Raw genomic sequence first — 21,071 nt, 5'->3', positions numbered from 1 at the left:
TTCAGGTACACTGGATATTTCTCTGTCCCAGGAGGGCTCATGATCTAAGTCTGTACCTGAGGCAATGGAAGGTTAAGTGACTTGCCCAAGATCACAAGGAGCAGCAGCGGGATTTGAACTGGCCACCTCTGGATTACAAGACCAGTGATCTAACCACTAGGCTACTCCTCCACCTTATAGGAAATCAGACCTTGATTCCTGAATGTGGTTTCTGCTCCTTTGACCAGTACAGGCTGGGAACACTGTGGGAGCAGCGCTCAGAGTCTCTGGGGGAAAAATGTATCCTAATTGTGGAACAGTGCCACTATGGGTAGGATTCAGGATTTAAGGGAGAGTCAATATGTGAATCCTTACTCAGGACTGTCTATGATAACTTAGTTATAGAGAGAGAAGGGTAAGACCTAATTAGGGAAAAGGTACCTAGTGGCTGCAAATGAACACCCAAGATGTCTCAGCTCCAATCTACCACCCTCATCCCAACTGTAAATGGCTGAGGGATTCAATAGGCTGAAGGCTCAGGTAGGCAGTAGGTATTTTGTTATAAGTTACCAATTAACCTTAATATGGTAAGAGAGAACATTTTTTTCTGGAAAAAAAAAAACTTGTTAAAGGAAAGCAGTATAACCTAGTCATGTGGGAGCTAAGAAAACAGGTGACAGATCATTTGTCTTCCTCTTTCTCATTTCGTCTCTAACCACCAATTAGATGTAATAAATAGCAAAATGCAGCTTGCTAAAACTGCTTTTCATGTCACTGGTCTGCAAGATGACAGCAACAGATACATTGTAAGCAGACATCATCTCTCACTTCCCCTTTGTCATGGGCCGAATGCTATTCACAATCAGCTCAAAGAGCAGAAAAAGGTCAAATGGACGTTTTCTTTGACAAAGCACAATGGGACCAGTAAGAAGCATACTGTCTGGTCAGTTTTCTCTGTATATAGACAGAACACTAGGCCTGAAAGTGTACCTAGATTGCTTACCTCTGTGGGTCTGAGACAGCTCATAAAAGGAGCGCAGGAGTCGTTTAGTGTGCTCCATCATCCCTGAAGGGGGAGAGATGAAAATAATCATCAGTGATGGACAGAAATAAAAAACATAAAAACAAAAACAGAACATAGAAAAGACAGAGCATGAAACTTTAGTTATTTTAAGATGTGTGGTATTTTTGCAGTTTTGATGTGCCATTTACCAATGCAGAGTCTGAATGGCCCCTGCTCAATGCACAGAAGGAGAAAAGGGCCAGACTGCATTGAGTAAGGGCCATTCAGACTCTGCATTGGTAAATCGCACACCAAAACTGCAAAAATACCACACATAGCTGGACACATGTATATATGCATGTACTGTGTACATGGACCCATTCACACATCATAAACACTGACAGTGAATTCCATATACACCAAAGGCAAAATAATACACCATTTCTAAAGTGCCAGGAAAGGTGGTACTGATCCAGCTATGCTCCTTTCTAACCAGGTCCAGTGTACTTCACCACAATAGTTCAGCTTTTGTTCTCATCATAGCACTGAAACATAGAGAAGTAGTTAGTGCAGTGGGCTGAGAACCTGGGGAACTGGGTTCGAACACTATATCTTCTTGTGACCCTGGGCAAATCATTTAACCCTCCATTGCCCCAGGTAAACAAAAAAAGAAAAACAACCAACCAAAAAACCAAACAACTTAGATTATGAGCCCACTAGGGACAGAAAAAGTACATGCAAATAATATATATAAACCACATTGGTTGTATCCACAGAAAGGTGGTATATCAAATCCAACAGTCAATAGGGGCTTGCAACAGTAAGGCCAAACAGAACCAATAACATCATAAAATTTCCTGTTGTGAAGGAGCAGCCTGGAACAGAAATAAGTAGACCTAGGAAGGTTGAGTTGGATTCTAGACTCCCTGCTCAGCCTGGGAATATGTGAAAGAGATGCAGTCTGCTAGCCAATTGGATAAAGAACGTTTACTGATGGCTTCCCCCATCCTGTTTGGGTCAAAGGAAACAAAAAGCCAGGTGGACTGTCTATAGGCTTTAGTCCTCTCCAGATACAAAGCTAACGCTTGCTTACAGTCCAAGGTGTGCAGTGCAATTTCACCAGGATGATGTTTTGGGAAAAATGATGGAAGGACAACTGACTGACTAAGATGGAAGTCCAACAACTACTTTAGGAAGGAACTTAGGATGTATGCTAGGAACTACTATGTTGCGATGAAATTAAGGGCCCTGTTTACTAAGCAGCGGTGTTACAGGCGCATTAATGTTTTTAATGCACGTTAACCATGTACGGGCCTATAGACGCCTACATGGTTAGCGTGCACGCTATGTGCAGACTTGCTAAAAACACTAACGCACCTTAGTAAACAGGGCCTTTAGTGTAAGGGGTGAATGAACATGTAGATAAAGGTGAGCCAGCTGATATTGCATATCTGGATTGTCAAAAGGTTTAAGTACCTAATGAATGACTCCTGATGAAATTAGAAAGTCATGGGATAGGAAGCAGTGTCTTATTGTGGATTAAGGAATAGTTAAAACATAGAAAACAGAGAGTAGGGGGTTAAAGGGTCAGTATTCTCAATGGAGAAGGGTAGATAGTGTGGTTCCCCAGGGGTCTGTGCTGGGCCCTCTGCTTTTTAACATATTAATAAACGATCTAGAGATGGGAATAACTAGTGAGGTAATTAAATTTGCTGATGACACAAAGTTATTCAGAGTTGTTAAATCGCAAGAGGATTGTGAAAAGTTGAAAGAGGATCTTACAAGACTGGGCATCCAAATGGCAGATGACTTATTTATTTAGACATTTATACCCCACATTATCCCAAACATACTTGAGTTCAATGTGGCTAACAGTAAACAAAAAACAGACATGGTTTACAAAGCCATAAACAAAATATCAAACATTTCTAAAGCGCTACCAGGGTTGCACAGCGCTGTACAATTAACAAAGAAGGACAATCCCTGCTCAAAGGAGCTTACAATCTAAAGGACAAAAAGTGCAGTCAATCAAGATTGAGGCAGTCTAGATTTCCTGGATAGAGGTACAATGGTTAGGTGCCGAAAGAGACATTGAAGAGGTGGGCTTTGAGCAAGGATTTGAAGATGGGTAGGGAGGGGGCTTGGCGTATGGGCTCAGGGAGTTTATTCCAAGCATAGGGTGAGGCGAGGCAGAAAGGGCAGAGTCTGGAGTTGGAGGTGGTGGAGAAGGGTACTGAGAGGAGGGATTTGTCCTGTGAGCGGAGGTTACAGGTAGGAGCATAAGGGGAGATGAGGGTAAAGAGGTAGTGAGGGGCTGCAGATTGAGTGCATTTGTAGGTTAGTAGGAGAAGCTTGAACTGTATGAGGTATCTGATCGGAAGCATTTGTAGGTTAGTATGAGAAGCTTGAACTGTATGAGGTATCTGATCGGAAGCCAGTGAAGTGACTTGAGGAGAGGGGTGATATGAGCATATCGGTCTAGGCGGAAGATAAGACGCGCAGCAGAGTTCTGAACGGATTGAGGGGGGATAGATGGTTAAGTGGGAAGCCAGTGAGGAGTAGGTTGCAGTAGTCAAGGCGAGAGGTAATGAGAGAGTGGATGAGAGTTCGGGTGGTGTGCTCTGAGAGGAAAGGGCGAATTTTGATGATGTTATAGAGAAAGAAGTGACAGGTCTTGGCTGTCTGCTGGATATGGGCAGAGAAGGAGAGGGAGGAATCGAAGATGACTCCAAGGTTGCGGGCAGATGAGACAGGGAGGATGAGGGTGTTTTCGACTGAAACAGAGAGTGAAGGGAGAGGAGAAGTGGGTTTGGGTGGAAAGACAATGAGCTCGGTCTTGGCCATGTTCAGTTTCAGGTGGCGGTTGGACATCCAGGCAGCAATGTCAGATAAGCAGGTCGATACTTTAGCCTGGGTTTCTGCAGTGATGTCTGATGTGGAGAAATAAAGCTGGGTGTCGTCAGCATAAAGATGATATTGGAAACCATGAGATGAGATCAGCGAGCCCAGGGAAGAGGTGTAGATTGAAAAAAGAAGGGGTCCAAGGATATATCCCTGAGGAACTCCAACAGAGAGCGGGATGGGGGTGGAGGAAGATCCATGAGAATGTACTCTGAAGGTACGGTGGGAGAGATAAGAGGAGAACCAGGAGAGGACAGAGCCCTGGAACCCAAATGAGGATAGTGTAGCAAGAAGTAAATTATGATTGAGTGTCAAAAGCGGCGGATAGGTCGAGGAGGATGAGGATGGAGTAGTGACCTTTGGATTTGGCAAGGAACAGGTCATTACAGACTTTAGTGAGTGCCGTTTCTGTCGAGTGTAGAGGGCGAAAACCGGATTGAAGCGGATTGAGGATGGCATGGGAGGAGAGAAAAATCAAGGCAGTGGCTGTGAACGGCGCGTTCAAGTATCTTGGAGAGGAAGGGTAGGAGGGAGATGGGGCGGTAGTTGGAAGGGCAGGTAGGGTCTAGTGATGGTTTTTTGAGGAGTGGTGTGACTACAGCATGCTTGAAGGAGTCAGGGACAGTTGCAGTGGAGAGACAGAGGTTGAGGATATGACAGATGGGGGGGGTGACAGTAGGAGAGATGGTGTTTAGTAAGTTAGTGGGGATGGGATCAGAGGAACAGGTGGTGCATTTCGAGGAGGAAAGAAGGTGGGCGGTTTCCTCCTCGGTGATATCAGGAAAAGAGGAGAAGGAGGCCTGGGTTGGTTGGTTGAGGGAGTGGGTTAAAGGGTGAAGAGGAAGAGGTGGCTAGACCACTGATGTCCACTTGTAATCTAAGATGCTCCATCAATGGACAGAAACCTCTCAAAGAGGAGAGTTTGCAGTTTTTTACGAAATACCAAGTAATCAGGCTGACCCTTGATTGCCATTGGCAGTGAATTCCACCACTTAGCACCCTGGTATCTAAAGTCAGCAGAATGAACTGACTTATAATGCACTCTATTGCAATCTGGAAGATGAAGTCTAAGGTAGACCCTAGAACCAGAGGTTGTACTGCTAAGGGAATAGTTATTAAAGGCTGCATATAATCCGGTGTTATGCCATATAATATCTGAAAGACAAAAACACATAATTTAAAAATAATCCTGGCTTTAATGGGCAACCAGTGCAGCTTGCATAATAATGGAGTGACTATCAAAACGTGATAAATTGATGACAAGCCTACATGAAGGTTTTGGGCCATCTGTAGCCTTTTTAGGACACCCTCCTTACATCCAGCATGAAATTGCAGTAATCGAACCGAGTTAAAACCAAGGATTGAACTAGCAGTCTAAAGATGTTTGGCAACAAATATGATCCGATTCTCCTCAGCTTCCAAAGAGACCTGAAGGATTTTTTCACTACTGAGGAAACCTGAGGCTTTAACGTGAGGTGACTGGCAATTAATACACCCAGGACCCTAAAGTCTAGGGGGTACGACATTTTGTCAATAGTAAAATTATCATATGCTGTACGGTCAAAGGGGTTGGTTACCACAAGAAGTTTAGTCTTACCTCTATTTAACTTAAATTAAATTTGGAAGCCCAGGATTCCAACAAATCCAGACCAAGCCTAATCTTAGGTACAATTTCTGGAAGACCAGTCTTGAAAGAGATAAAGATTGTGACATTGTCCGCGTAAATAAAAGTGAAGAACCCCGCCTTTCACCTAATGGAGCCATCATAACATTGAATAGGATTGGAGAAAGCGGTGAGCCCTGTGGCACCCCACAGTCAGGAGACCAGGAAGGTGAGAAAGAATTGACTTTAGCTGATACGATCTAGATTTTAGGAAGCCGTGGAACCAGTGGTGGACCTTCCCACACATTCCAAACTGATTCAACAGGCCTAAAAGCAACTCATAATCAACGAGGTCAAAGGCACTTGACATATTGAACTGCATCACTAAATACTTAAAGCCTAAACTGACTACTTTCCTAAAATCAAATATTAAAGTGGTCAAGACTGTCTTGGTACTATAACTAGGTCTAAAGCCTTGTGAACAAGTGCAAAGTGACGCATATAGGAAAGAGGAATCCAAAACACAGCTACATGAAGGTTCCAATATGGCATGGCTGGCACGTTAGTGGGGATGATCCTTGAAACAGATAATAGCAAAACACAAGTATTTTTCTTTAACACTTTCTATAAAATTGAATATAATAGTTATATCAAGATTGTGGAGATATTTTAAAAAAAACCCACAAAAATACATATGTAGTGTATTGGACCTATGATAAACTGGGTGAACAGATCTCGGAGAAAGTTACTTGGCTCCTGAGAGTCACTGCTGATGGTCCATCACACAGATAAATTCATATATTCTAGAGGAGTGTTCATTTGCTATTGTTTTGAGTAACATCTTGGATTAAAGGAATGTGCCTTTTTTGAATTATAAATGATATGACAAACATAAATGCATGTGCTGTGTCACCTTTGTACAGCTCTGCTGTCCTCTCCAGCTCTTCTAGTCTCTTCACCAGACCATCTGTAAATATAAAATTGTGAGGATTAAGCATATAATATCCAGAGGAAGAAGAAAACTCCTATTTAAGCTTGGTGGTCTTACAGCTCCTGCCCAAAAAACACTGATGGACATACACGGCTCTGCTTTGTAGAAACATCTGGGAACCCAGACTATTATTCGTCAATAGCTGCCACGAGTTCACATCCTAATACATTCCAGACCTATGGTCTGAAACAGAAGCTGTGTGTCCCATCCAAAGAAAAACTACTCCAGAAACACTATACAGTGTATAAAATACACTGAAAATATATTAACGTTTCTACATGGGCTAGGAGGGAGGAACTGCCTCATATTTCTAGCAGCTGGAACATAGTGGTGAAGTGATTGAAGTTTTAAGGGCAGCTATGGCTAGCCAAACCAAAAAGGGCACCTCTTTTCACACCACCTCTGGCAAATGGAATCGGGATCCACCTGCACTCCTGCAGTTCCATACTGTCTCTCCTATAGGTCACGTCTAAGTCAACAAAAGGACATTTTGGAACTGTTTGGGTGGTCACTAGTCCATACATTTCCCTGATTTAAAAAAAAAAAAAAAAAGGCTCCACTGAAGCATACACTATTAAGGTGGCCTTCACTGTGTCTTTTTGGCACTGAATATCCCAATGTACTTTCCACCTTCTCTTGATGCTCTTTACCTACACTTTGGGCCCAAGATACTTTCTGATGGTATAGTTTGAATCATCCACCGTAAGGGAACAAAAGCATCCCAATAGGTAATGCCTTATGGTCCAATTTAAAAACAATGACTTACAAACCTGAAGTGAATAGGTCATCACCTGAGACCATAAGCAGGTGCTTTATGTATCACCATCGAAAAGTACCACTAATATAGGGATGTGTTTACATGTTTTTTTAGGCGAGGTTTAGAACAGGACATAGCTCTGAAACTGCATAGTTTGAAGTGCATGTTAATATTTTGAGACGGGTGGATAAGGGCAGATGTCCTCTTAATATTGCTGGACCTTGGCTCAGCTTAACATTTAGTAAACCATTCGATTCTGTTGGAAAGATGCAAACCTCTTGGTTTAAGAGGTTCTGGTAGAAGTGGGTAGAAATATTTTTGTTAGAGCAAGAGATATTAACTGATGCCCTCTCTGGTCCCATGAAAATGAAATGTGGGGGTCCCTCAAGCATTCTCTCTCTCTCTCTCTCTCCCCCCCCCCCCCCCCCATTACTGTTTACCATTTACCTCCAGCTGCAGGGTGGACTACTGAGGGATTTGGACCTTACGGGGGCACATTTATGCTGATAAAATACATATTTTTATGCTTCTGAACAGGACCAAAATGTCACATTGCAGAAGGTGTTGGATAATCTAAGACTGAGGCAGGGCCACCAAGAGGGGGGGGGGGGGGGGGGAGAGAAGATTCCTCCCCACAGCCTCAAAGAGGGGCCCAGCACCAGCAATAGAAAAGCCGCTTTCTTCAGGCTTCCAGTGGCAGGCACAGGCAGAAGGCTGGATTGGTCTCCTGCTCCTGTGTGCCAGGTTATCACATTAACCCTGATCTGCTGGCCATGTCCCGTCTCCTATGCGAAGTACTTCCTATTTTTGATTAGGCAGGAGGGGACGCAGCAGGTAGAAGGACCCATGGCCTGCAGAGCAGTGTTAACACAATAACATGGCACACAGAAGCAGGAAACAGACCAAGTGAGCAGTAAGCTACCGCCAAGTGGGAGCCAGGAGGGGTGGAGGGCTACCCTCAAGATTATTTGCCCCAGGCCTGTCTTGGTCTCTCGACAGCCCTGGACTGAGACATCATTCTGGGAGAATAAACTGGTTTTTAACTACCAGAAAACAGATATTCAGAACTGTGGATAGTCTGAACAGCCCCCGCTCATTGTGGTCTGGCCCTTTTCTCCTACTGTTTAATCAAATGTGATCCCAGTGATCTTTCATGTTTGGTATTTGGATGTGACCCCTGTTAAGTGTGGGATTGGACATCACATCCTCACTGGAAGTATAGGATTTAGGGGCATTGGGGCAAAAGTGTAAGTAAAAAGGTAGGTGTCAACTACAGACTAGTTAGTCTGACTTTGGTGGCGAGTAAAATTATAGAAACAGCTTTAAAAAAAAAAAAAAAAAAAGAGAGAGAGGATAGTGCAGTTTCTGGAATCCAAATGGATTGCAGATCTGAGGCAGAATGGTTTTACTAAAGGTAGGTTTTGTCAGATGAATCAGATAAATGTTTGACTGGGTAACCAAAGAATTTGATCATACATACATAAGTACCGCCATACTGGGAAAAGACCAAGGGTCCATCAAGCCCAGCATCCTGTCTCCGACAGCAGCCAATCCAGGCTTCAAGAACCCGGCAAAGTTGCCTCTTTGTGGATGACATCAAAATCTGTAGAGCAGATATCCTGGATGGTGTGGATAACATGAGGGATCTAGCAAAAGTTGTTCTTGAATTTGTCAGGTAAGATTTAATGCTTTAAAAAATAATTCAGGGTCATATAGTTGGCCAACAAAACCCCAGGACAGTGGAGTAGAACGGGTAGACGTGAAATCTATTGTTTACTCTTTCCAAAAATACTAGGACTAGGAGCACACAAAGAAAACTACAAAGTAGTACATTTAAAACAAATCAGAGAAAACGTTTCTTCACTCAACGTGTAATTAAACTCTGGAATTCATTTCCAGAGAATATAGTAAAAGTAGTTAGCTAAGCAGGGTTTATAAAAGGTTTGGATGGCTTCCTAAAGGAAGTCCATAGACCATTATTAAAATGGGACTTGGGAAAAATCCACTGCTTATTTCTAGGATAAATAGCATAAAATACATTGTACTTTTTTGGGATCTTGTCAGGTACTTGTGACCTGGATTGGCCATTGCTGGAAACAGGATGTTGGGCTTGATGGACCTTTGGTCTGTCCCAGGATGGCAATACTTATATATTTATGGGATGAAATTCTTCTGTCCACAAGACGAGGACCTGGGGGTGACTGTATCTGAGGATCTTGAAGTGACCAAGCAAATAAAAAAAGGTGACAGCAAATCCAGGAGGATGCTTGGATGCAAACGAAGGAGAAACGAAGCAATAGTACCTTGGAGTATTGTGTGCAGTCCTAGAGAACACAACTTCAAAAAGATATAAAACAAGATCCAGAAGACAGCTACTAAAATCATCAGTGGTTTTTGCCATAAAACCTATGGGGACAGACTTAAAGGTCTCTACCATGTATACTTTGGAAGAAAGAGGGAGAGGGGAGATATGATAGATACATTTAAATACCTCCATGGCATAAATGAACAGAAGGCAGGCCTTTCTCAATTGAAAGGAAGCTCTGAACGAGGTCAGAGGATGAATGCGAAAGGGGATAAATTCAAAAGTAATCTAAGGAAATATTTAAGGAAAGGATGGTGGATGTGTGGAACAGTAAGGAGCGGATTGTAGAACTTAAAAGCTGGTATGGATAGGCAGTCTTTATCTGCTGTAAATTTCTATATTTCTATTATTGGATTCACAGTCCACCCTAGAGCCACATATCTCTCAGTTCAGGGTAAGATGCGTAAACTGCAGCTTCTCAGGCAGTTCCAACCATACCTAAATTTTTAATTTTGGATTGTTTTAATTTGATAATTATTTCAGTGTTTTTATGATTGTTATGCAGTTATTTTAAGACTGCTTAGATGAGGCAGTATATACAAATTGAAAATAAATGTAGTTCAGCAAAGACTTCAAGAGAAAAATGCAATGCCTAATGAGGATTTGAGTTCAATTCCATCTATTATTTCTGTTAAAGTTGTACATTTGTTGTTATGCTGGTAAATATGATTCCATGCTAGTGGAATGGATCTTATGTTATACTTGGTGACAGCCAAAAGTCAACTTTCCCATCAAGAAATCCATTTCACAATAGGCTGGGGAGGAGCTCATGTGAGTTTGTCCTTAGACAAAAAAAACGAAGCAGTGGTGTTGGGGAGTGGGGAGGATTTTTTTTTTTTTTAGGGGGTCTTTTACTAAGCTGCGGTAGAATTTTTAGCTTGCAGTAGAAATCAGCTGGCGGTAAACATTGAAATGTCCATTATATTCCTATGGGTTTCTCAGGGTTTACCGCCAGCTGATTTCTACCGTGAACTAAAACACTACCGCGGCGTATTAAAATACTCCCATAATGACTTTTTTCTTTTATGTGGACAGTTTTGATATATTTGTCAATAATTTTGAAAATTGTGTACTATCTACAATTTATTTATAAAAAAAAAGTTTGGCTTGGCTTGGGAAACACTATAATTCTGTGATTGGTAACATTGAAGCTCACTGGGCAGAAAAACAATGAGATGCTTGAGGATATTTCGTGAGTCCCTGCTTTGCAATTCATTAACCACGTCTAATTAATTTAATAGAATTATTTATGGTATTTTTGTTGTATTTGTTTCCCATTTTTGATTTGATATTATATATATTGGCCCATGTGAGGCTTGATTTTCCTGTTGTTTTTCCTGTCTGTTTTGATGAGTTGGCATATACTCACTACAGATAACACCCTCAAGCTTTCTGAGGGCATTTAAACAAGAAGCCACTGAACTACTTTAAGTAGTCATTTCTGTCTCCAGAGCTCAGTCTAGAAATATACACACAAGGTCCACACTATTACATGGTTGCAGACACCAGCAGAAATGAATCTTTCGTTAGCAGTATGCAATTCAGGCCAAACACATTAAATAAGAGTATAAAGGTCCCAACTAGACTAACCACTGCCTATATGACCCGGTTGATTGTTTATTTTGACTCGTTGTACAATGTGAGCCATTGGTCTTTACCATTACACAGGATGGCACGGCTCAATCCTAGGGCATCTGCTGTTCCCGAACTCATGTTCTCCACCAGTCTGTGTTTCACTTTCTTTAGCACTAAACAAACACAGGGAAAATATTATATCATAAACTGTACATTAGGGACAAACGAGAACACACCACATGAAAAAAAACTCAGCTGGTATATTAATATGAGTTGTGTAATAATTAAATGCTCGATGGGTTGAACAGCTAATTCGCTAATTCTGTGTTTGCCAGCTGCTAGATTTAGGATAGTTAGGAATGTATATGATTATAATGTTATAACCATATTGATTTCTATTCTTTGTTCCTTACTTTGGACATCTACCTAACAGAAGCAGGCTATAAGCCTGATTTTTAATTGCCAATAAGTTGTTGCTAGCCCAGCATTAACTTCATTCCTTTGCACTTTCAGTTTGGGTTCCCCAGGCTGGATGTGCTGCTGTACTACTGCTGTATGCCTTTAAGTGCAGAGGTAAATCAAGAACTGCTCTCATAGGGCCACTCGCATATCTCTAGTTGATCATAAAGCAGTAAAGTAGCTCCAAGGTAGCTGCAACCTAGTCTCTGAACAATGTTTTATGTTTATTGATCTTTTTATACCGCTTCTACTAAAAACATCAAAGGCAGTGTTTCTACTCAGGATGGGGAAGTAAATCTGAGCAAACTGTTCATGACATATGGTTGTTATATCTCTTAGCTGTCTCCCACATACAATTCAAGAACCATGTGAAAATAGCCCTGCTCCATTTCTACCACTAAAGCTACTTTAGGTTTCTCGTCTGGCTAAATCCCATCTCTGGATGTTTTACCAGGAGCACAATGACCCCTGAAAAGATAAAAACTATATTTCAGAGGAGAAGGTTGCAGGGAAATGAAATAAACCACTTCATACCAATATCCAAAGATTTCCCCTGCTTGGGATCAGCCTGCAGCTTATTGTAGTGAATGGTGACTTCAGCCTAGGAGGAACAGGAAAGCACAGAAAATCTTTAAAGTCTTCACTTGAAAGGCCAGCTGGGATGCAAAGTACAAACTGGTTTTTAATCCCTTCTCTAACTAGGTATGTGTATAGAGCTATAAACAGATCCTTCCAAGCAAGCCACTTTTTCAGCACCTCAGCTTCCTCAACATAAGGGGAAATCTGGACTTACCCATTAATTTCCTTTCTTTGAGTTCTGCCACACCAGATGAGTTAGGTTATGTCCCCCCAGCCAGCATATGGAGCCAGAGATAAATGGCTTATAGCTGACTACTCCCCTTTTAGTATGCTGCATTCAAGTTAAGTCTACTGAAGGCAGTTCTTAGTTTTGGGTTTCTAATTCACTCCTGAAGGCAAACCTGGTACAGTCAAAATCATCAGTTCATGGTCACTAACCCAGAAATGAGAATTAAGAATATATACCAAGGACACAATTACCTTCTCAGTGGGTTACAACATATATTGTTATTCCTGAATTTGTCAGTCCCAAGAACCCTTGACTGTCATGGCTTCCCATGAGTGGGTTCTAGACTGGTCTGGAAAGACTCAAAGAAAGGAAATTAGCAAGCAAGTACAAATTTCCCCTTCCTTATTGTTCATGCCAGACCAGTCAAGACAAGTGGGATGTGCCCTAGTTCCATCCAGACATGCAGTTCTCAAAACTCCTAAGGGCTTAAGGAGTTGAACACCCAGACCTGTATACACACACTGAGGCACAGTCCTACCAGTATCCTCTAGAAGACACAGTCTACCTCTGCCTACGAGGCCTCTCATGCACTAAGAGTGGGTTAATCAACTCTCTGGGACTTGATCACCTCTGACCACACCAATAAGAATTGGCACCATCTTAACTCCTCCTGGAATCAATGCCTTAAAAAGACCACTGTGCCTTATTAGGACACAACAACAGGAAAAAATTAAAATACACTAACTCAGACCTTAAAAGGATCTGGGCACTTAACATTTCAAAGGGGACAGACAACAGACTTTTCTTTCTTTCTTATCATCAGAAGACAGAAAGCTTTATTCTTTCAAAACAAAACACCATCATCAGAAGGGGAGGGGAGAGGGGGTGGTAGGAATTACCCAAGGAGAGTAACCTCTGTCCAAGACCTAAGAGATGCTACCTTGCTAAGCTTGAGAGGTAGTGAGGACTGAGCCCTTGGGACTAAAGCCAGTTTCCAGTCTAGCATGCTGGTGCCTATGTCCCAGAGCCAGCTTCTGTCCTATATGGGAGTTGAGTTTACCTTCACCCCAGTGCCTTGTAGGGGAAGGCGGCTGTAGAAGTAGATCCCTCAAGGGGAATAGTGTTCACTCCCAAACTGAACGAGACAGTCCTCTTTTGCACCATCAAAGGTTGTATCACTTAACACTAAATATCCTTTCTGTGTTGCCATATTCTCTCAACAACCAAAGAAGTAAAGAGAATGGAAGTGATCTTCTATGCAGGAATCATCTGACTGGGGGAAAAGGTGAAGTATGACTCCTGACCAGCTCCTTCAGAAAACGATTTAGAGCATATCCAGGCTCCCAAGAAGGAATATGCACAGGAGACTGAATGTTGATCTTGATTCTACGAGGATATCCAGTCCTCCTAGAACCTCCTTTACTTGCCATGACGTTTTACCAAGCTGAGAAGGTATTAAATAATGAGGGAAGGGTTTCCTTCCTGCAGAACTGTCCAGAGTCAGTCTAAATGTGCCAAGATTGTCCAGTTCAGCACACTATTAGCCTTCAAGTTCATACAACGTTAATTATGTTCAGTGGAAAATAAATCTGTTGGCTCAAGCTGCTTGCTATGTGAATATTCAATCACCGTTTCATTATTGCTACCAAGTATTACACATTAAGGGCATTTGTTTTAATTCTGGACACAACTGTGTAAACAATTCCAACATACTATTACTAGGCGACATTAACCTTTACCTAGAAGACCCCAACTCCACCAACGCACAGGAATGTAAAGACTTCCTACAGTCCTGGGATCTCAAATGGCCTCACACGCAAACTACCCATATCAAGGGACACACACTGGACCTCCTATCACATAAATTGTAATAATTTCTCAGGTGCATCAAAAACACCTCTCACTACACCTACCTTCAGCCTATTATCGACTGTATTTAAGATCATGTAATGACTGCATCATAACAACACTCTGTAAGCCACATTGAGCCTGCAAAAAGGTGGGATAATGTGGGGTACAAATGCAATAAATAAATAAATAAATAAATAAAATAAAATAAATTGTCCACAGATCATAACTTACTAATAACAGACATCAAATGGTCAGCAACATCTTGGACCGACCATTACAAACTGAACCTAACTTTAAATTGGCGGAAGAAGGGCTCAAACCGCACACCAAAACATACAACTTACACCACAAGAGGGCAAATCGATCCACATGCATTCTGGCAAAAGATACACGACAACAACTGGACTACACGAACTAATTCCACACTTTATCTCACCCGCTGGGATGACAGATGCAGCAGCATACTAAACGAAATAGCACCCTTAAAAACAAGAATATCAAAAAGACAGAACACTATACCATGGTTCAATGACGAACTAAAAAAACTCAAAACACAATCCAGGAAACTCGAACGTGCATGGAGAAAAACAAAAGATGAACACACGCTCAACGCATGGAAACAAATTAGCATACAGATTCTGCATGCAGCACAATACCAGAAAAACAGAATATTGCTATACATTGCAAAATAAGACAGCAGATGTAAATTCTCAAATTGGACATATTCCAAACACTAAAATGAAAATAAAATGATTTTTTTCTACCTTTGTTGTCTTGTGACTGTTTTTCAGATCATGTTGGTCCCAGTCTCTGATTCTGCTGCTCTCTATCTGCTCCCTTAACTCCACTTCCAGGGTTTCCTTTCCATTTATTTCTTTACTTTCCTCCTTTCTTCTTCATTTCTTGCCCTACATCCATAGGTAAAAGCTGGGTCCTCCGTGGACTTGACTGGAGGAGGTATAGAATGGATCCAGCTTTTGTCTGTTTTCTCCAGCCATCTGCAGTTTTTCTCCTCTTTTCCCTTTCCCTCATCTCCGTCAGGATGCATCTCCTTCCTCTCTCTTCCCTCTCCTCCATCCATGTCCAGCATTTATCCTCTCTCTCCTGCCCTCCATCCATGTTCATCTCATGTCCTCTCTTCCCTCCCCTCCATCCATATCGAGCATTTCAACTCTCCCCTCTCCTCCATCCGTATCCAGAATTTCTCCTCTCCTCTCCCCTCCATCCATGTGCATCTCCTTCCTATCTTCCCTCACTTCCATCCATGTCCAGCATTTCTCCTACCCTCCCCTCCATCCATCCATAGCAACTCTCCTCTCTCCCCTGCCCTCCCTACCCATGCATGTCCAGCAATTCTCCTCTGCTCTCCCCTCCCATCTATGTCCAGTGATTCTCCTTTGCCCCCTGTCCTCCCCTCTCATTCACATCCAGTGATTTTCCTCTCTCCTCTATCCCCTCCATCCATGTGCATCTCCTTTCCTGTCTTCCCTCACTTCCATCCATGTCCAGTATTTCTACTACCCTCCCCTCCATCCATCCATAGCAACTCTCCTCTCTCCCCTGCCCTCCCTACCCATGCATTTCTCCTCTGCCCTCCCCTCCCATCTATGTCCAGTGATTCTCATTTGCCCCCTGTCCTCCCCTCTTTCACATCCAGTGATTTTCCTCTCTCCTCTATCCCCTCCATCCATGTGTATCTCCTTTCCTGTCTTCCCTCACTTCCATCCATGTCCAGCATTTCTCCTACCCTCCCCTCCATCCATAGCAACTCTCCTCTCTCCCCTGCCCTCCCTACCCATGCATTTCTCCTCTGCCCTCCCCTCCCATCTATGTCCAGTGATTCCCCTTTGCCCCCCGTCCTCCCCTCTCATTCACATCCAGTGATTTTCCTCTGTCCCCTGCCCTCTCCTTTATCCCCTCCATCCATGTGCCTCTCCTTCCTGTCTTCCTTCACTTCCATCTATGTCCAGCATTCTCCTCCCCTCCCCTCCATCCATCCATAGCAACTCTCCTTGCTCCCCTGCCCTCCCTACCCATCCCCAGTAATTCTCCTTTGCTCCCTGTCCTCCCTCCCTTCCCCCAGGCCCCAACGTACCCCCCTTTTCACCCCCCCCCCGAGTTTCAGTTCCCAGCCCCAGCTGTGCCCTCAGTTTTCCACCACAGCCCTCCCTTCCTTCCAGCCGCCCTGCGTTTGAAAAGTTGCAGCGGCGGCGAAGAAGCAGGCTCGCCTCTCCTTTGGGCCCTTCCCTTTCTCTCTCATCATGCATTGTGCCACCTTCGCGGAAACCGGAAATTGCATCAGTGCACACTGAGAGAGGGAGGGGCTTGGAGAGGAGGCGAGCCTGCTTTTTCGCCGCCGCCGCTGCGGCTTTTTAAATGCAGGGCGGCTGGAAAAAATGAAGTTGAGCGTCGCAACAATGTGGTAGGGAGGGAGCGCCAGGAAGCGCCGCGGGGCCCAGGAGGCGTGAGGTCCTGATGACGGAAGGCGGGTGGGACTCAGGCGCCAGGCCCCCCTGGAGGCCTGGGCCCGGGGAATTTTGTCCTCCCTGTTCCCCCCTTCTCGGCGGCCCTGCCCAGGTTGTTCAGTGGATTCTTTGGGGCAGGCAGGGGGGGGTCCCCAGTCTTTCCTGCCTGCTGCCGGCACTGACTCTCCCGCAGCGCTACTGCATCGCTCTTCGAAATGGCCGCCAAGGCTTCAGCAGAAGTCTCGTGAGGCCGCTGCTGGAAGTCTCGGCGGCCATTTTTGAAGAGCGATCCGGCAGCGGGGGAGGGTTGGCGGGCGGGCAGGACTGGGGATCTTTCCTGCCTGCCCCGAAGAATCCCATACACTGTGCAGTACTGTTGGGAAGAGGAAGCGAGAGAGAGGTACCAAAACCACGGGTAGGGGGGTGAAGGAAGCGATGTCACACCTGCAGATTGGGGGGGGGGGGGGGGAGGAACAGAGCCATCACTTTTCGCGGGGGGGGTGGAAAGGAGTTGCACCTCCAACGTTCTGAAGCTGTCGTGTCGTGGTTTCCCTGGCAACACGGTGACGTCACCGGAAGGCTTCAGACATTACGAACTGAGAGCTTCAGAACGTTGGAGGTGCAAATTATTATAGTAGATGTAATATACTTATCTAGGTGATGCTTTCTGTCAGTGGTTTACAACATCATATGCCAATCATAAAACCACAGACACTAACATAAAATCACAAAAATTTACTTGGAAACGTAGAAACTTCAAAACTGGGCAGGATAGCCTGCAGTGTTTGGGATGGAGGCAGGGCAATGCTGATTGGCTTAGTGCCTAGATAAAATTAGAACAGCAAAAAGGCTATCCTAATTTTATTCACCTAGTTATCCAAGGCACCAGTCTGAATATCGGTAATCATCTGATAACTGCTAGTGACCACTTATTTATTAAAAAAAACAAACTTATATTCCGCTTAATCCCAGGGTCCTTAACGGATCACAATTATACATACATAATCAGCACAGTTATATATTCTTCAATCGACAAATTTCAATAACAAACAATACAAGACATCACCAGTTTCTTTGATTTATAAACAAACTAGTGGAACCAAGCCCGTTTCCTCAACAATGAAACTGGCCCTAGGAAGGCTGTCTTGTAAGCAATTTTTTCTCCCTCCCCTGCCCTCCATGTCCAGCGATTCTCCTCTTCCCTGCCCTCCCATCCATGTGCCGCGATCCTCCCCTCCCCTCCCATCGATTCTCCTCTGCTCTGCCCTACCCTCCATGTCCCGCGATTCTATTCTTCTTTGTACCTGAATGTTCTCTGGCTGGCTGGCTTTGTTCCGTTCCGTTTGTAACATCCCCTGACGTCGGCTCACCTCCGGCGTTCCCTTCCCTCTCACTGTTCCGCCCTCTGACGTCATTACGTCTTGACGCGAGGGCGGGACAGTGGGGGGGAGTGGAGCGCTGGAGGCTGGCTGACGTCAGAAGATGTTACGAACCCAGGCAGCCAGTCAGCCATGGAACGTTGGAGGTACAAATTATTATATAGTGCTACCATTTCATCAGTATTGCCTTCATCATTCCTTCTTCAGTTCTCTGATAAGCCCGAGTAAACAAAAAAGGTTCCAGTTCTTGCTTGAACTCACCTATGTTCCTGCTTTTTTAATCTTAATGGTATCCCATTCCAAACTAGAGTGCTTGCAATGTTAAAAATTGAATTTCTATATTCATTCAATTTCACAACACTAAATGAAGGGACTTCCAACAAAAATTGGTCAGCTGATCTCCATGACCGATTAGGCTGGTAAATATGAAGCCTTGTAGCTAAGATCTGCCTCTGCCCCCCCCCTTCCACCACCATCCGACATTGCTGGTATCTCTCCCTTTCAGCTTGCCCTCTTGTACTCACTTTGTCCTGGCCCCTCCTCCAAACCTGCTTCCCCAGGTCTACATGCAGGCAGCAACAGCAGCAGCAGTAGCAAACAGAAGACAGGCGCATAGTACTTGCCTCCCTCTTAGCCATTTCTCTCCTCTTCAATCAGTCCAAAACTCTGCTGCGCGACTCATTTTCCGCCAAAGTCGCTATGCTCACATTAGCCCTCTCCTTAAGTCACTTCACTGGCTCCCTATCCGTTTCCACTTTCAATTCAAACTTCTCTTATTGACCTATAAGTGCATTCACTCTGCCGCTCCCCAGTACCTCTCCACTCTTGTCTCTCCCTATTCCCCCCCTCGGTTACTCCGTTCTGTTGATAAATCTCTCTTATCTGCCTTTCTCCTCTACTGCTAATTCCAGACTCTGTTCCTTTTATCTTGCTGCACCTCACGCCTGGAATAAACTTCCCGAGCCTGTACGTCTAGCCCCCTCTGGCCATTTTCAAGTCCAAACTTAAAGCCCACCTCTTTACCACTGCTTTTGACTCCTAACCACTGCTCACTTGCCCTGTCCTTTTATCCTTACCTTTTTATTCCCTTACCCTTAATTGTTCTGTCTGTCTGCCTGTCTTATCTAGATTGTAAGCTCTTTGAGCAAGGACTGTCTTTTTTGTGTATGGTGTACAGTGCTGCGTATGCCTTGTAGCGCTATAGAAATGATAAGTAGTAGTACATAGAAAATACAAATATGCAACAAAACAAACCAAAAGGTCAAACTACAAAACCAAACTAGGACCGGATTACAAAGATATGAAGAAACTATACCAATTCGTAAATAAGTTACTAGACACCGCCTCTATCACCACAACCAACACAGATATCCCAACCGCAGACAAACTCACTAACTACTTTAATGAAAAAATAATAAAACTTTACAGCATACTTCCTCAACACAATACCGACTTCGAAAACTTCTTTAACGATTTGAACCTAACCTCCGATGGATACCCAGCTGACTGCATAAGGACAACATTTAACCTCCTTAACACTGAATCAGTTACACAAGCAACTCACAGGTTCGCCAAGACTCATTGCAAACTGGACACATGTCCCAAGTCATCTTCAACCGCTTCATAGCAGATCTCACATCCCACCTAAACTTCATGTTATAACAAGGTCTCTTCCCTGAGGAATATGGCAACATATTACGCACCCCAATACCAAAAGACACCAAGAAAAGCACAAACGATCTCACCAATTACCGCCCAGTTGCGTCTATCCCACTAGTAGTAAAAATGATGGAGAGTTTGGTGACTAAACAGCTTACAGATTACCTGGACAAGTTCTCAATACTACATAATTCACAATCAGGATTCCGATCCCACCGTAGTACCGAAACTGTCCTAGTCACCCTCCTGGCCAAATTCAAGCAGGAGATAGCCATAGGTAAAAGCATACCCCTCCTCCAGTTAGACATATGGAGCGCATTCAACATGGTATACTACTAAGACTACTTGGCCACTTCGGGATTGAAGGAAATGTACTTAACTGGATCAAAGGCTTTCTAACCACCAGATCTTATCAAGTAATATCAAACTCAAACATATCACCACCATGGAAAGCTGTCTGTGGAGTACCTCAAGGATCACCATTATCACCAATACTCTTCAACATTATGATGATGCCACTGGCACAGTCCTTATCCAATCGAGGCCTTAACTTGTTCATTTACGCAGATGATGTCACAATCTACATCCCCTTCAGACATGACCTGACAGAAATAACCAATCAAATCGATGGCCTGAACATCATGGACTCCTGGGCAAACTCATTCCAACTGAAACTGAACACTGGAAAAACACATTGCCTCATCCTCTCCTCTCAACATAACAAGTACAAACCCTCAACCATAAATACCCCAGGACACTCCCTCCCTACCTCAGACAGCTTGAAAATACTCTGAGTCACACTCGACCACAACCTTACTCTCGAGAGCCAAGTAAACTCTGTAATAAAGAAAATGTTCTACTCAATGTGGAAGCTGAAACGACTAAAACCTTTCTTCCCAAGAGAAACCTTTCGAAACCTAATACAATCAATGGTCCTAAGTCATGCAGACTATTGCAATGGAATCTACGCGGGATGCAAAGAACAACTCACAAAAAAAAACTCCAGACCACTCAAAATACAGCAGCCAGATTGATATTCAGCAAAACACGATTCGAAAGTGCCAAACCCCTTCGAGAAAAGCTGCATTGGATCCCAATCAAAGAACGGATCATCTTCAAAATCTGCACTCTAGTCCACAAAATTATATACAGCATAGTCCCAGGATAGACCTTATAGATCTACCAGCAAGAAACAGAGTCAGATCGTCAAGATCATACCTAAACCTTCACTACCCAAATTGCAAAGGACTGAAATACAAAACAACTCACGCATCCG

The 21,071-nt window shown here is 43.7% G+C and overlaps 1 protein-coding gene across 3 annotated transcripts in view; it reads right to left on the bottom strand.

The window, feature by feature from the left end:
- Positions 1 to 21,071, bottom strand: part of PICK1 (protein interacting with PRKCA 1) — an 85,658-nt gene that overhangs the window by 36,153 nt on the left and 28,434 nt on the right. For all 3 annotated transcript variants that reach the window (XM_030208218.1, XM_030208235.1, XM_030208225.1), the window contains exons 5-8: positions 12,168 to 12,234; positions 11,258 to 11,347; positions 6,400 to 6,453; positions 983 to 1,045 (exon numbers count right to left, since the gene is read on the bottom strand). In XM_030208218.1, coding sequence (XP_030064078.1) covers positions 983 to 1,045; positions 6,400 to 6,453; positions 11,258 to 11,347; positions 12,168 to 12,234 — 274 coding nt within the window. The remainder of the gene's footprint in view (positions 1 to 982; positions 1,046 to 6,399; positions 6,454 to 11,257; positions 11,348 to 12,167; positions 12,235 to 21,071) is intronic.

This window comes from Microcaecilia unicolor, chromosome 1 (genome assembly GCF_901765095.1).
Source record: "Microcaecilia unicolor chromosome 1, aMicUni1.1, whole genome shotgun sequence".
Classification (NCBI taxonomy): Eukaryota; Metazoa; Chordata; class Amphibia; order Gymnophiona; family Siphonopidae; genus Microcaecilia; species Microcaecilia unicolor.
This window is presented reverse-complemented; position numbering and strand designations above follow the sequence as displayed.